This window comes from Mus musculus, chromosome 1, assembly GCF_000001635.26.
Source record: "Mus musculus strain C57BL/6J chromosome 1, GRCm38.p6 C57BL/6J".
NCBI classification, from domain to species: domain Eukaryota; kingdom Metazoa; phylum Chordata; class Mammalia; order Rodentia; family Muridae; genus Mus; species Mus musculus.
The window spans coordinates 36,832,093-36,847,512 of record NC_000067.6 but is presented as its reverse complement, the minus strand read 5'-3'; the positions used below and the strand labels follow the sequence as shown (position 1 = coordinate 36,847,512).

The 15,420-nt window shown below is 42.6% G+C and overlaps 1 protein-coding gene across 4 annotated transcripts in view; it reads left to right on the top strand.

The window, feature by feature from the left end:
- Positions 1–15,420, top strand: part of Tmem131 (transmembrane protein 131) — a 147,426-nt gene that overhangs the window by 92,102 nt on the left and 39,904 nt on the right. For all 4 annotated transcript variants that reach the window (NM_018872.2, XM_017321814.2, XM_006496150.3 and 1 more), the window contains exons 6-11: positions 5,803–5,919; positions 7,002–7,124; positions 9,474–9,554; positions 12,601–12,751; positions 12,841–12,897; positions 13,956–14,017. In NM_018872.2, the coding sequence (NP_061360.2) occupies positions 5,803–5,919; positions 7,002–7,124; positions 9,474–9,554; positions 12,601–12,751; positions 12,841–12,897; positions 13,956–14,017 (591 nt within the window). The remainder of the gene's footprint in view (positions 1–5,802; positions 5,920–7,001; positions 7,125–9,473; positions 9,555–12,600; positions 12,752–12,840; positions 12,898–13,955; positions 14,018–15,420) is intronic.

The following is a 15,420-nucleotide window of genomic DNA, read 5'->3' as shown; positions in this document are numbered from 1 at the left end:
TTGGCAGCTGAGTGCTTTACAGGTTGAAGTGTCTGGCCCAGGCTTTTCTCAGCACAGAGTCGCTGAAGCCAGAGCCAGAGCTTGCTCTGGTGAGTCTCACTTTGTAAACGTGTGGGCTTCTCCCTTCGGCGCATTCTGTATCTTTGCTCTGAATTCCTGACATCCTGACTTGGTGCTGCTTCTCTGCTGTGTACACCTAGATCTTTAAGTCTCTTGCATTCGGTGGTTCAGTTCTTTCTCTAGATTTAGGAAGATTTTTTAACCATAATTCTATTAAGTAGGTTCTCTCTGCCTTAAGCTTTATCTCTAGTTCTTTACCTCAAGGATTCTTAGGTCCTGTCTCTTAATCAAATGTGGGAGGTCCTGGTCCCTGCCATTGAGTTTGCCTGTTCCTTTAGGGATGCTTGACCTTGTGTCCCACCGCTGACATCTTCCTTCTGCTTGGGCAAGTCTTTCAGAGACACTTGGCACTCTGCTTTTTATTTGAGTCGTTGAGCTTTTCTTTTCTAGTGACTCTGTTTTGTTTTGAGTCTCAGTTTTTTTGCTGATGTTCACCTCTCATTGCTGGTTTTCTCTTCTTTGTTGCTGTTTTCCCTCTCAGTCCAGGATTGGTCTCCTTACCTCATTCATCTGTGTGGTTGCCCTTCTTGGGGGTTTTGCTTTTATGATATCTATCCATCAGCTGTTTTAGCTACTTCGGTTTCTGACTCTGACTGTTAAGGAATTGTAATTGCAGGAGAGGCCTTGTCTCTCTACCTTTCCACGTTGCAGTTTGTGCATGTTTGTTTCGCTGTCTTCCTGACTTATTTGGTTATCATTTTAGTGTGCAGCTTGCCCCTAAGAGCTCAATTTCCTTTCCCCTTAGAAAGGAAAAAGCCAGAGCTATAGCTTATAGCTGTAACATCGAATCATGCAGGACAAAGAAAGAGACAGAAAATAAAGTAAATGCCACCTGCATACCACTGTTTAATAAAACTTGACAAAGCTAATGGAGAGTTGGCTTTGAAGTTAAAAATTATTTTGAGTGGGGCTAGATAGACAGCTCAGTGGTTTAGAGTGCTTGTTGCTCTTGCAGAGGACCTAGGTTCTGTTCCCAGCACCCACATGGCCGCTCACAACCACCTGCAGCTTCACTTCCAAAGGCTCTGGCACCATCTTCTGACCTCATCAGGCACCGGACAGACATGCAGGCAAAACACTCACACACAAAAATAAGTCTTACTTTTTAAAATTACTTAGGGTTAGGATGAAAATAACAAATGGATGGGGTAAAAGAAGAAGCAGGGAAGGGAGAACTAGAAGCAAAGTTAGGAAACAAAGAGAGAAAGAAGAGAAGCATGTTATGAAGAAGATGAGAAAAGAGCAAGAAGTTAGACTAAATAAAGGAAACAATGGTCTGCCGATGAAGACCCAAGTTCAAGTCCCCAGCACCCAACTAAAAGCTGGACACATAGTGTAGTCTAACTCTAGCACTCCTACAGGGACATGGGGACAGGCATAGAAGAGTCCCTGCAAGCTCCTAGGCCAGCCAGCCTGCTGTATGCATTGGGAAATCAGCAGAGACCCCGACTTAAGGTGCCTGTGTGTTATCCTGACATCCATACACACCATGGGACACATACTAGATGTTTACACACACAAGTGCATATATGAGCACACACTTCAGAACCAAGCACATTTACACACACACAAGTGCATAAATGTGCACACACATCATAACCAAGCCTAGATAAATATAAGGAGAATAACAAACATTAAAATGTAAAAGCTTTTTAAAGAATGAATTAAGTCGAAAATACAGATGACTGAAAACCCAACAAACCAGAGCAAGCACAGAAAAGAGAAAGAAAAATATAAACAAAATTAGCTAAAGGTAGGAAGGGGAACAAAAACGAAAGCCTAAAAGCTATTTATAGATGAGAGAAAATACTCCTAATGGTATAGAAAAGGAAAGTGGATAGCCAGTAGGGCACTGCTAATTCGTCAGAGTGCTTTTCCTCTGGGTCTTTGAAACCTGGAAGTGGCAGGTATGTGCAGGTCAGTTGAACTTGAGGACTCGTGTCTTCTCCTGTGTCTTACGCTGGTCCTTAGCCTGTATTGCTCAAGTGTCCACTGTCTCCAGGGCTGTCTCAGTCTAGTACCTTCTCTTCTTTGCATCCCAGGGGCCTTGGCTTTTCAGTCTCCCATTCTCCTGCGCCCCGCCCCCACACCGGGTTCTTACTGAAATGGTCTCTGGGATGGAGCCGGGTGGGGGAGGGTGTCTCCTGAGTGCAGAGACAGTAGGGAAAGCAGTGGCAGTACTTTGTTCTCACCTCATTCATTGCCCTGCTGGAGGAGCACAGCTGGGAATGTTGGGGAGTGTCCTGGAGCTCAGAGTTCTTGGACTCTATAGCGTCAGGTGGCTCTAGAGGTCTGTCCACCCACACTTGTTTGTCTCCAGAGGCTGGTGAGCTCCCCTCTTCCCTGCCCTCAGAAGTTGCCTCTTCAGATAGCTGCTAGGCACAGGAGAACTTGGGACTGCAGACCCATTCTCTTAGAAAAGGCACTGTGTCAGGGAGACCCATCAATAATAGATCTGAGCCTTGTGAAAGCTGTGGCCTTGTTCTGTGGGTAGGACTGGCTACCCACCAAGGCTCCTTGTTTACCTTTCAGATGAGACTTCTGCCCCCCTCCCCCATAGGACAGCTACGGCTTGGTTAACTATGGTTGCATCTCTTCCCTGGCAACTCTTGAGTTTCTCTGCATTTTGAGCTGTCTTGTCCTCTCCATCTGTATTTATAACACAAACCCAACTTTGCCAGATCCACCTCACCTCCCTACCCATCTAACTTGGCTTGTTTGTTTGTTCAGTTTGTTTTCTAACTCTTCAAATCCAGGTTATATTGCCCAACTAATCTTAGGAGTGAGGAGTTCCTTAAAGAGTGGTTGACCTGCCAGGGGTCACACTGGTAAAGAAAACTGACTCTTCCTTTCCCAGTGGCTATAAATCTCGAAGAGCTTCTGAGCTCAGAATCGGGATTTGTGCTCATCTCCTCTTCCAGTCCGCTCCTTTCTCCTCTGTTCTCCCTCTCCTCAACTCTCATCTCCAGTTTGTCTGCCTCAGGCTTCATAGGTGCTGCGTTTGCTGTTAAAATCACTGAGTTCATATTTGTAACTGCCCTAGGGTATCCAGAAAACTGGTCTCCTTGAAGTTATCTATCCCTGCTATCTCTTAAAGTCTTTCCCTCCCCTCTTTGCTGAAGATCCATGAGCCTCGGGATTTGGATGACCCCTTTAGGACTGAGTGTTAACTGTCTGCAGGTTGACCAGGTTAGGGTCTCTTTGTTAATTGATGTCTACTGCAGGGAGTCACTTTGAGGAGGGGTGAGAGATGCACTGGCCTGTTAGCGTGATAATGAGTCATCGAAACTTAATGTCAGTGCTGGGTCCACTTAGCAGAATAGTAGTAGGTGCTCACCAAAGCTATCCAGTTACAGGTTGTCGGCCCTATTAGCAGTGCTAGGTATGGGTTCCATCTCATAGAGCAGACCTTAGATTCAAGCATAAAGTAGTTGGATAATCCCATAATGCATGCCCCTGGTATACCAGTGAGCAAGCATATCTTGTCAAATCTGTCATTATCGTAGTTCACAGGGTTCACAGCTGGATGACATTAATGGTTACTTTTCTTCTCTGGTAGCATCCATAGTACCTTCCAACATTGTGAAAGCTAGCCAGTAGGGAGACAGCTTTCAGGGGAGTACCAGCTAGATGTTTCCTTGATCCATGACTCAAGAATGGAGTGCCCTTAGCAATAGGACAGTAGAAGGCTAACCAAGAGCATTGGTAATGGCTTGTAATATTTGGAGGCTTCTGGAGCACTGTAGACCAATAACTCAAAAAGAGGGAACCTATTCCTGGTACTAGGATTTTTATTCACTATCATGTGTATCTGCTTAGGGTGCCGTTCCCCCATTATAAGGTAACCCCATTCATACTCTATATGTATATGTGTATGTATTTTAAGAAGTTTCTGTGGCAGCAGGTTTCCACGTGGCCTTTCAAAAGGCTTTTAGTGTTAGATGTACCTCCCTGTTGTGTGCCTTCTAACCTGCCCTCCTACTCCCACTCTGTTTACCTTTTTCTGTTCCATTACACCCCCCACGGTTCCCCCTGATGTGTCCTAGCCCTCTCCTGTGAAAAATCCTCTCTTTCCTGGGGTCCTTTACTGGTTTTCTAACCTCTGTTGGTATGGAATACTCTTCCTTTTTGATATTTCTCCTTCACCGGGCTACACAGAGGCAGATACTATCTGACCCTCTTTATCAGAGGAACTCTATATTCCTTGAGTCCTCCCATACATAGTGTATGGATGCACGGTGCATAGTATAGAACATGTATAAAGCTATGCATGCTTTAGCTCCGTGTGCCTTCTCTCCACATGTTCTATAGAGTTGTCCATCAGCTCTGTAGATCTGAAGCACCAGCTTTCATTGTATTTATTTTGCTGGTTGTTTTCTGCTTTCTAGTTCATCAAATTTTACCTGACTTTATTCTTTTTACTTACGTTGGATTTCATTCACTCTTTTTTTAGCTTCTCAAAGCAGAAATATAAATTGTTGGTTTAAGGCCTGTATGTTCAAAGTATGTAATGTTATAAATTTTTCTTCTAACTATTGCTTTAACTACTCCCTGTATGTTTTAATATGTTGTATTTTCAGTTCAAATCAATTCCGACTATTTATGTTACCATGAGATGACTTAAATGGCCAGTGGGTTATTTAGAATTTGTGTTCTGGGAAGTTTATCAGACTTCAGTTCATTCTTAAATTCAGGATCAGGTGTTTATAATTCAGGGGGAGCTGTGCTCCACTTGATGCCACACCCACCTCTAACAACTGTGGATGAGTTCTCTGTGTGCCCTGGGATGATAGCCCTGTTGTCTTCCCGTTCTCTGCTGTGGTTGCCAGCGTTTACATGTCATCTCTATTTGGACCTGTTCACCATCCATACAATTTGTGTGATGGATTTAAGAAAAGTTAGGATTTCCCCCGTCCCCCACCCCCACCCCCCAGTTTTGTTGCTGATAATGCAGGAAGAATGTTCTTTCTAGCTTTCTTCAGCCAGAGTCTCAGTGCCATATGCTTTGAGCTATAGTTTGGGTAGCATTTTAGAGTTCTCACAATAGAAGCAGAATGAAAGAGATTGGTAGCTTTACACATTAAATGTCCTTAAGGCTGTATTGCAGGCAAAGCCTTAATCTTGAATGTCATAGAATATCCTCCATTACTTTGTTGTAATAAAGTTTCCTTTTACCAATTACAATGACATTCTCAGTCTGCAGGAAATAATAGGAGTGACTTCCTTTTTTCCTAATTTAAGTAGCTGGGACATTTCATATTTCATATGGACAAATGGCAGAGGTCAGAGGATTGAGGCCCAGGCTTTCTGTTTTAGTACAACACTGCATCTATATAGAAAGCTTAGGCTCAGCCCCGGGCCTGTTTGTCTGGTCTTGGAGCTAACAGTGTATAATTAGGTCCTTTATTCCAGTCTAGTGACTTTTGAATGACCAGAGTCCAAGGGAGCTATCTGAGCAGAGCTTTAGGCTAGTAAAGGACAAAGATAGGTAATGAAGACATCTTTTATTATTTTCCATTGTACAACAGTGTGGCTAACTTGAAGGTTAGATGTTTAAAAGGAAACAGCTGGTTTATAGAAATGATTCTAAGATGTGTTTGTTTTGTAGAACTCTAGCTGTCTGTTAGCCAGTATGCTCTGACTGTTTTGTGATAATTTAATTTTCTTACTTTTCTTTTTCAGAAAATTCTTCCAGGAGGAAACACATCATTTGATGTAGTTTTTCTTGCAAGAGTAGTAGGAAATGTAGAAAATACTTTATTTATTAACACATCTAACCATGGGGTGTTCACTTACCAGGTAAGACCAGAACTTACGCTTCCTTTTCAGTACAGTCATAACCAGCAAACCTGATAACCTTTAGGAGCTGCGGTGTGAACTCCAGGGGGAAATGGGAAATACAGGACATTAGGTTTAGGGCACTTACACTTCCTGGATCTCAGGGGTTTGCATTTCATCTATTGCTTTTGTTTGTTTGTTTGTTTGTTTGTTTGTTTGTTTGTAGTACCAGGAAATGCACTGAGGCCCTCGCATATTCTAGATGTACACTCTACCACTCCTGGCTACCTTGTCCACTCAGTGACTAGACTAATGTAGAATGAAGGGCTTGGCTCTCCCAGGCACTAACACAGGCGGTCATAGTCTATAGTATCTGACGGTTACTGTCAGGTTGTTAAGATGAGCTTCAATGACTGCTGTACTCTAGTGTACTCTGTCCTTTCCCACAGCTGGTGCTCCTCCAAGTCTTTGTCCTAAATACACCTCATCTGTCTGCTACTCTTGGCCCTGCCCCTGCTCTTTCTCAGATGTCACCTCTGCTACCTCTCACTGTTCCCCAACTCCTTCTCCTTCTGTGACTTACTTTATAATCACAGCACATTTTATAAGAGTCTCTGCCTTTACCACATCTGCCCAGTACTAGAGTAAGTGCCATGGGCTCATTATTTACTGTGTTCACTACGGTGCCTGTGCTGTGCCTGGCATAGCATAGACAATAATATTTGTCATTTGAATAGTTGCCTTTCCCTTTTGGTCAGCCTAAGTGAAATGTTCCATGGGGGTTAACCTGAGCCTGGGCTCCATAGCTGAGCATTGTCTGGGTCATGGCTCTATCCCTTACTAGTGGGATAGGGAAATTTCAGCTCCCTGTGTGCATCTCTATGTGTAGTCCATGGTCTACTGAAGGGCTGTGCTAAAAGTCATCCAGAACTCATTCTGGATGCATGTACACAGGAAAGCAGATCTACGCATGCCACTTCAAGGGGTGGTTAGCATTGCTCGCATCAAAATTAGACTGACTGTTCTCCAGAGATAAGAGAGCTGTAACTATGAAAATGCTAGTTTACAACGCAACTAAAGCTTTTTTCCCCCCTTTGAAACAGGTATTTGGTGTTGGGGTTCCAAATCCGTATCGATTAAGGCCATTTCTTGGGGCCAGAGTCCCCGTAAACAGCAGCTTTTCACCCATAATAAACATACACAATCCTCACAGTGAGCCTTTACAGGTGAGTTTCTGTCCTTTTCCAGAGGGTAAGTTTAATCTTCATTTTGGTGGGAATTAGTGCCTAGCAAGAAATCTCAAGTCTGTCACAGTTGCCAAGACTATGTTAGAAAAAGTCCTAGGGTTTTCTAGGTGGGCTCAAGAGATGTGGGGCAGTCCACACTGTTTGCGTGTTACCCATTTTCCTCAGTCTTTGTTGTGACCTAGTTATCTTCACTTTGAATTAATTTCTCTACTCCTTTCCCAGTTATTCCTTGTTTGTTTGCTAAAGGTGGGGCATCATGCAGGCCTGGCACTTGCTGGACAGACGTGCTGCTGCTCAGCTGTGCCCAGCTGTGCCAAATGGCAGGTCACAGTACTCAGTGAGATAGAGCTCTAGCCAGCCTGCAGAGCGTGGCCTTCAGCATACACAGAGGAGAGCAAGCAAGCAGAAAACCTTTTCTGCTTATCTTGGAGTTTAGATGTCCTACTGCTTTGTTCTCTCTTACTCCTTCCTGGGAGACTTTATGATAAAACAAGTATCACAGTTCCCCTACTTACTACTACTTTGCCCCAAATTTACTAAAGTTAAATCAATGTATCTATTCTTTGTTAGCACTAAAGTTCTCTGCTATTAAAGTTTCCCACCATCTTGCCCACTCTCTTCCTTAATGTTTACCTAAAAGAAAAGAAGGCAGGTGTCCATAACAAGTGTCCTCAGTCAGTACCTACTGCAGCTTCATGTCACCCAACACTAGACATCACCAGTATGTTAGTGTAAGAAACTGTGATGTGAGACCAGGCAAGTTGGCACACACTTCTAATCTCAGTACTTGGATTGTTGAGTCCAGACAACCTGTAGCAAGGCCATGTTGCAGATGAATAAAACAAAGCAAAGCAACCATAAAGAGAGAAAAGAAATGAATTATTAATAGAACCTGGTGAATCTCAAGGTAATTACATTGAAAGAAAAAAACAAAACAAGCCAGATATAGTACATACTATTTACTCTGTGTGTAGAAAACTCTAGAAGAGGGGCTGGGAAGGTGGCTCTGTAGATAAGAATGCTTGTTTTTCCAACATGAGGTCCTGAGTTCTAATCCCCAGCACCCACTGAAAGACTTTGGCATGGTAGAATTTACCTGTAATCCCAGCACTGGGGACATAAGGTCAAGCCGATTCTGACAGCTCACTAAGCAGCCAAATCTGAAAGAGCAGCAAGCTCCCAGCTCAGTGAGAAACTATCTCACAGCAATATGGCAACACAGGAAAATGCCCAGAGTCAAAGGAATATGCACTGCCTGAGAAGAGGGGGGGCGGAGAGAATTTTGGAGCACTGGCTATATTTAATATCTACATTGCAGGGATGGCTTCATGCCTGTATACAAAGGTCAGCAATTCCCGGGTTATACTTGAATACTTGTCATTTATTGTACACCAGAGATATTAATTTAAAAAAACATTGTAGGCACAAGCTTCAAAACCAAATATCTTTGTATTTCTGTTTTAACTGAAACATAGTTAAGTGCACATATTTATGGACCACTCTGACATTTCAGTACATGTCTACAGGAGAAAATGAGTTCTGGGCAGTTGGCTTACCCATCACTTCCTATTCCTGTGTATTAAAAACACTCGACATCTTCTGTGATCTTTGAAATGGCCACTAACTGTTGTCAACTGTAGTTCCCTTCATCCCATAGACCGTGAGACTTTGCTCCAGTCCAGCCTTGCAGAGTTGTTGCACATTAGCCACTCTCTCTCTCCAGCCCTCCTGTAGAGACCTTTTTTGGTATGTGTGCTATTGGGTTCAAACCCAGAGCTTTGCACATGCTAGGCATATACACTCTCAACTCAGAAACCAAGTGCTTTGATCTTTATTAGAATTGTACATGTATCTCAGAGTGTTTAATCTTCTCATGGCACTGTTATTGGATCCACCACTAGATCTAGCTATATGTAAAATTGATATGTACGTATACATTTTTTGGTTTTGTTTTTCTGAAATAGCCTCATGTAGCCTAAGATGGCCACAGACTGTGCAGCGCAGATGGCCTTGAATTCAAGATTGCCTCAGCCTCCCAAGGGCTGAGAAGACAGGCATGTGGCACTGCAAAAGCCTTAAACTTATATTTCTAAAACTTCATCATTTACATGTATCTTTATTTTTATTTATTTATTTTTTAAAAAAGGTGTTCTGTTGCTTCCTAAAACCTAGTTTCTGAAACTACACTGCTTCCAGGTTTACTTTCAGAGTTAACTTGAGTCAGTTGCTTCTGCAGATGAGCCATGGGAGCTAGTGCCTGCCCTAGTGTATCTGCTTCTACACCTGCCCAACAAGAAGTGAGAGTGCTGTGTACTTTCTTTGTCACAGGTCGTAGAGATGTACTCGAGTGGAGGTGACCTTCACCTAGAGCTCCCAACAGGTCAGCAAGGAGGCACCAGGAAGCTGTGGGTAAGTGGAAGCAGAGCTTGCTCGTGTGTGCTCCTGTGAAGTCCAGCATTTTCTTCTTCTTTTAAATGGTTCACAGAAGAGTTATTCCTGCCATTCATTACATACATTATGACAAGGTTCTGGGACTCTGTGGCAAGAGGGCATCAAATCAACATGAGGATCTTTTGATATACAACATGAAGAATAGATTATGAACATAATTAAAACAATATAAACATGAAATAGTTTACAGAATACAAAGAAACAGATTAGTTGCAGGTGTATGGTAATGATTCAACATAAAGGGAAAATTGATCTAACTTCCTTTTCAGATTCCTTTCAGTATGTAAGAAAGATGGCATTTTTACTTAAAAGCTAATCTTGCTCATCTATTTATTGTTTGAAATAAGACACTTTCAGAAAATGTGCCCAAAATTTTGTTTAAAGAAAATACACATTAAAAACGATTTTAGGCTGTGAGGCAGGAGAAACGACTAGAGAGATGGCTCAGTATTTAGGAGCAATGGCTCTCTAGCTGGAATTCAGTTCTCAGCACCCACGTGGTGCCTCTCAACCATCCTTAACTCTACTTCCAAGGAATCCAGTGCCCTATTCTGGCCTCATAGACACCCGGCAAGCATATGAGATGCACAGGCATGCAAGCAGACAAAACGCTGTACACATAAAATAAAAGTAAATAAATCTTTTTAAAAATCAACCTAAAAACATACACACACACAAAGTATAACTCTCTATCATATGATCCTAACACTAAACATTTTGAAATGGCTTGCTAACCATAATTACTTAAACTTGGTAGTGTATTAGAACATCCTTAGATTCAACAGGGCTTACAATAGAAGGAGAAAGGGTGTATTGTATGATTGATTTTAAAAGAAATAAAACTCATTCTGTATACCATTGCTAAAAGAATCCTTTGAGAATCTTTTCATCTAGTATTTATTTTCAAAAGTGGAACTAGAAATATGTAGCCTAGAAGTCTAGAAATCTGCTCTTCCAGAGGGCCCAAGGTCAGTTCTCAGCACCCACATGAGGTCCCGGGATCTGATACCTCTGACGTCAGTGTGTATGTGCACTTCTGTGCACACACCCAGACATGCTCAGTGAGGCACTGAGAGGCGCAGATCCCTTCAGAGCATGGATTCCAGGCTCCATAACTCCTGCTGGGCTCTACAGAAGTCCCTTTACACCCCATGCTTCCTGTTAGCTGCATTTCTATCAGAGCACTGCAGGAGACGGTTACACAATCACTTTACATCCGGTGCTCAATGTTACATACATTTATAGACATTCACGACAGGAGACGCTCCTATCCAACTTGGAAACTTTCATACAAGTACAACTTTTTTGCTCAATTTTCTATTTCACAAGCTATTGCCCTACTGTGTATTTACAACTGGGGGCTGTGAAATTTATGTCTTTGGTCAAACTTCCCTATCATAGGTTGTTTTCTCTTCCTTATGAAACTGATAGGCAGTGCCTAGAAAGTGTCTAAGTGAATCGACTTGGAAATAGCTGAGAGCTATAATGAACCTGGCAGAAAGCTCCTAATCCCTAAGCGACTGCAGAATAATAACCAGTAATGAATGAGTCCTCCGGAGAGGCCGCCACCTGCATCCACATCCTAGCAGTTGGGGAGGGTGTGGGTTTACTTCACCGGGAATTTGGTCTGAGACACTGGGCAGTTTTAGCAGAGGTTTACTGAGCAAAGGCAGATTGGAGAGGGCTGTCCCACAGTGGATGTAGCAACCTAATCAAGTTGTGGGTTTTAAGCACATCTTGTGACTATTTATCTTATGACTATTTTGATTTAGCGTATTTGTGAGATAAAGTGATCATTTCCCCTCCCAGATCATAGCACATTAAGATTAGATTTTCCTGCCCCATAGGTAATTCTTCTCATGATGCTTTAGAAAGGCCCTGAAAAGGGGTGGAGGCCAAATACAGTAAAAATGGCTTTCTAACAGAAGCAGGATCTTTGAGGATGCAGACCTTCACTAGTGTGTGGGAAAGCGCCCTGCACCTTAATTTTTTTTATGTAGTGAGAACATTATCTTCAGCCACAAGGGAGTTTAACCACTAACAGTCTGTGGAACCATCAGGAGATGCAGCAGCTCCAAGGCACAGCTGCAACCCCTGTGGTTATCCCATAACCGCTGCTCAGGTCCTACAGTTGATGTGTAGGTTTTATCATGAGAGCCAGGGCTTCCCAAGAGGTTGCTGGCTATGTAGACAGGACCAGAGCTTTGGCTGTCTGTAGGCATCGTGGTGCCCAGCTCCACCATTCCTGTCTGTCTTCTGCCTGATGCCACCCTACCCACTTCACTGTACATCAGAGAGTCCCAGGGACTGAGACCACTTCCTAGAGTTGGAAAACAATCTGGGTTTTCCCCAGAAGGCTTCCACTTGCCTGTTTTCTATCTACTTTGAGACGACAGAGTTATCTAGTAGAGTGTGTGTGTGGGTGTTTGCATTTAGAAGTCTGAAAGTTTATGGGGGGGGGGGGGTGCGCGCACGCATGCAAAAACATTTACTTGAATGCACTACGAAAAGTGTTAGGTTTTAAATGAGAGAAATAAGAGTCCAAAGCCAACCTGGCTATCATCTGGAGAACACTATGCACTTCTGGAAAATCCTGCCCTCTGATAGGGACATTTCTATTGGATAATTTCAGGACTAAATACACAACTGACATGTTACTAAAACAAAACAACCAACTGATTTTCTAGACCAGTTAGGCTTTTAAGAGGTTTTTTGCAGCTTATGGTTGTTTTCAGACCGTTGGCTTGATTTACTTGTCTTGACACAGCATCCATCACCCATTCTAAAAAAGCTCATTTGTTTTTGTGTTGAAACGTTCTCTGAGCTTAGAGGTTTTATGTGCTGCAGTCATCAAAGCATATGTTTAATTGGTGATGTACTATTTTTTTTCTTGATAGGTGTATAAAATAGCAGTGCACCTTCACTCTGTGTCATCTAATTGAATAAACAAGGTATTTGTACAGCATTGCAGGCACTTGCTACATTATAGTCTGTTTACTCACAGGAAATCCCTCCTTATGAAACCAAGGGAGTGATGAGAGCCAGCTTTTCCTCCAGAGAAGCAGACAATCACACAGCCTTCATCCGGATAAAGACGAATGCATCAGACAGCACCGAGTTCATCATTCTCCCGGTTGAGGTTGAAGTTACAACAGGTCAGTGAGAGCTGACTGAGTGCAGGTTTGTTCAGCACGCCCTGCCCTGGCTGAGAGAGTGATCATTGTGCACTGTTCTTTTCTCCCAGCTCCTGGAATCTATTCCTCAACTGAAATGTTAGATTTTGGAACACTTAGAACACAAGGTAAAGTAGCAAAAGCCTTTCTGGGTCTGACTTAGTTACTTTTTTGTTGCTGTGAAGAGACACCATGGCCAAGGCAACTTATAAAAGAAAGCATTTAATTTGGGGGCAGGGGGAGTTGCTTAGAATTCTAACGGTTAATCCATGACCATCGTCATGGGAGCATGGCAGCAGGCAGACAGGCATGGTGCTTGAGGAGTAGCCAGGAGCACACGTGTTACCTGCTAGTTGGAGGCCAGGAGAGCCCACCCTGACAACATGGCCACACCTCCTAATCCTTCAGAATAGCTCTACCTCTGGGGACATTCAAATGTCTGAGCCTGTGGGGGCCATTCTCATTCAGACCAGCATGAGCCGTAAAGTAATCCACTTGGGATTCAGTTCTGATGGCTCTGCTTGTAATTCAACTTGAAAGCCATTTCTCAGTGGGTCCTGTGATTTTTGTAGAAAGTGTTTTTTCGAAACCTCCTCCCCGGTGAGAAAATAGGGTGAGGTAACTTGAATCTTCAGGTAGAAAACGGAGTCAGAAAATAGTTTCTTTTTTTAAAAGATTTATTATTATAAATAAGTATGTATTTGAGTACACTGTAGCTGTCTTCAGATGCGCCAGAAGAGGGCATCAGATCTCATTATGGGTGGTTGTGAGCCACCATGTGGTTGCTGGGATTTGAACTCAGGACCTTTGGAAGAGCAGTCAGTGCTCTTACCCATTGAGCCATCTCATCAGCCCCCAGAAAATAGTTTCTTAATCTAGTTCCTCACACATTCAATGTAATAAATATTTTTATTTATCTTAGTGATCAAAGAAAGAATTCTAATTTTAAAATTATAAACAACCAAGCTAAGATGATGATGATGATGATTAAGGAAAAAGTACAAAATTTGAGATTGATTTTGTAATTTGTAATTAAGACTTACTTGTCCAGGATTAAAGGCCATATTTTTGAAATTTAATTTGCTTTTACTATACTAATTTTGCATTGTATTTGATGAGGTAAAGATTCTAATTTGCTGTGAAGCACACCTTTTAAAGAAACACTTCTTTTCTTCCATTTCAACAGATCTACCAAAGGTTTTAAATCTTCATTTACTAAATTCAGGAACAAAGGATGTACCAATAACAGTAAGTTTTTGAGTGTCGGCGCACACACACACACACACATACTCACACTGTGTGTGCATACACGTGCACATGCGTTTGTGTGATTTAACAGCAGGGTTAAGTCCTTGCTCTGTATTGTGGTGACCTGTAGACTCTTGGTTGTATGTAGGATATGAGAATCCTGGTCTTCATTCATCTACTCGTTCATTTAATAACTGTCAGCATCAGCTGTGCACTAGACTGCATCCTGAAGGTGGAGCTGTGGCTCAGACTGCCCAAGTCCCCCTTACCGTTGAGCTCACTTTGAACCCAGACTTCTTTGGGTCCATCTAAGTGTGGTAAGGAAAGGATCAGCCGACTTACACATTGTAGACAAACGCTGTGCCTACTTTGGCACAAGCGTAAAAGATGAGAGAGACCAGCCAGTGCTGTCATGGTGCTCAGTCGGGGAGGTCACATGGGCGTAGATCTCTCTCTTACATTCACTGAAAACTGAGTTTTCTGAGAACCAAGCTTTGCTTTGTCGTGCTTTCTGTTTATTTCAGCATTTCTTTCACATAGTATAACAAGATTAGAGCCTGGTGTGTCTTTAGAGAAGTCATTTTCCTCCAGTTAGGCTGTGCTGAATGTTAATGTGTATTTTATTCATTTCTCTTCCAAGATCTATTCTCTCTTTAAACACTGTGGTCCTTCCCAGTGTGTGATAGCAATTCAGGGAGCTCCAGATGTGATCCCCTGACCATGCACAGAAGGCCCACATTCAGGCCCTCCTGTCTGTCATGTAACTGAGAAAACAGCCTTCCTGATATCATGACACCCATGTGCCTCAGATATCTTCAAAGGGAGGCTTGCATGAGCTTCCTTGGTAGTTGATGAGTGGGAGCCATTTGTATCAGCTTGACATTTGCTCTAGTGAATGTATACACAAAATATCCAGTTGCTATGTACTAGCCGGTTTCCCCTCGCTTGTTGGCATGCTCTGACTGCTCAATATGTCTTGGAATCTTTTTTTTAAAAAAAGACAAAAAACCAAGGTCTCACACGTGGCTCTGAACTCACAGAGATCTACCTCAGCTTCCTAGGTACTGGGATTATAGGCATGCACACCACACCTGACATAATTACTGAGTGCTAGTTTGACCTGAATATCATGAGAAAAGACTAAACATGTATTAAGAATAGATGCAAGCATCAGATCCCATTACAGATGTTTTGATCCTCCAGGTGGTTGCTGGGAATTGAACTCAGAACCTCTGGAAGATCATCAGTCAGTGCTCTTAACCACTGAGCCATCTCTCCAGCCCTGCTTTCCCATTTCTTAAGTCATCTTTGAATTAGCAGTAGTTAGTAACTAGTACTAAAGTGGCTAGTATAAATAAGTTCATTACAAGGCAATGATTTTGAATAATTTTTTCATCTTAAGT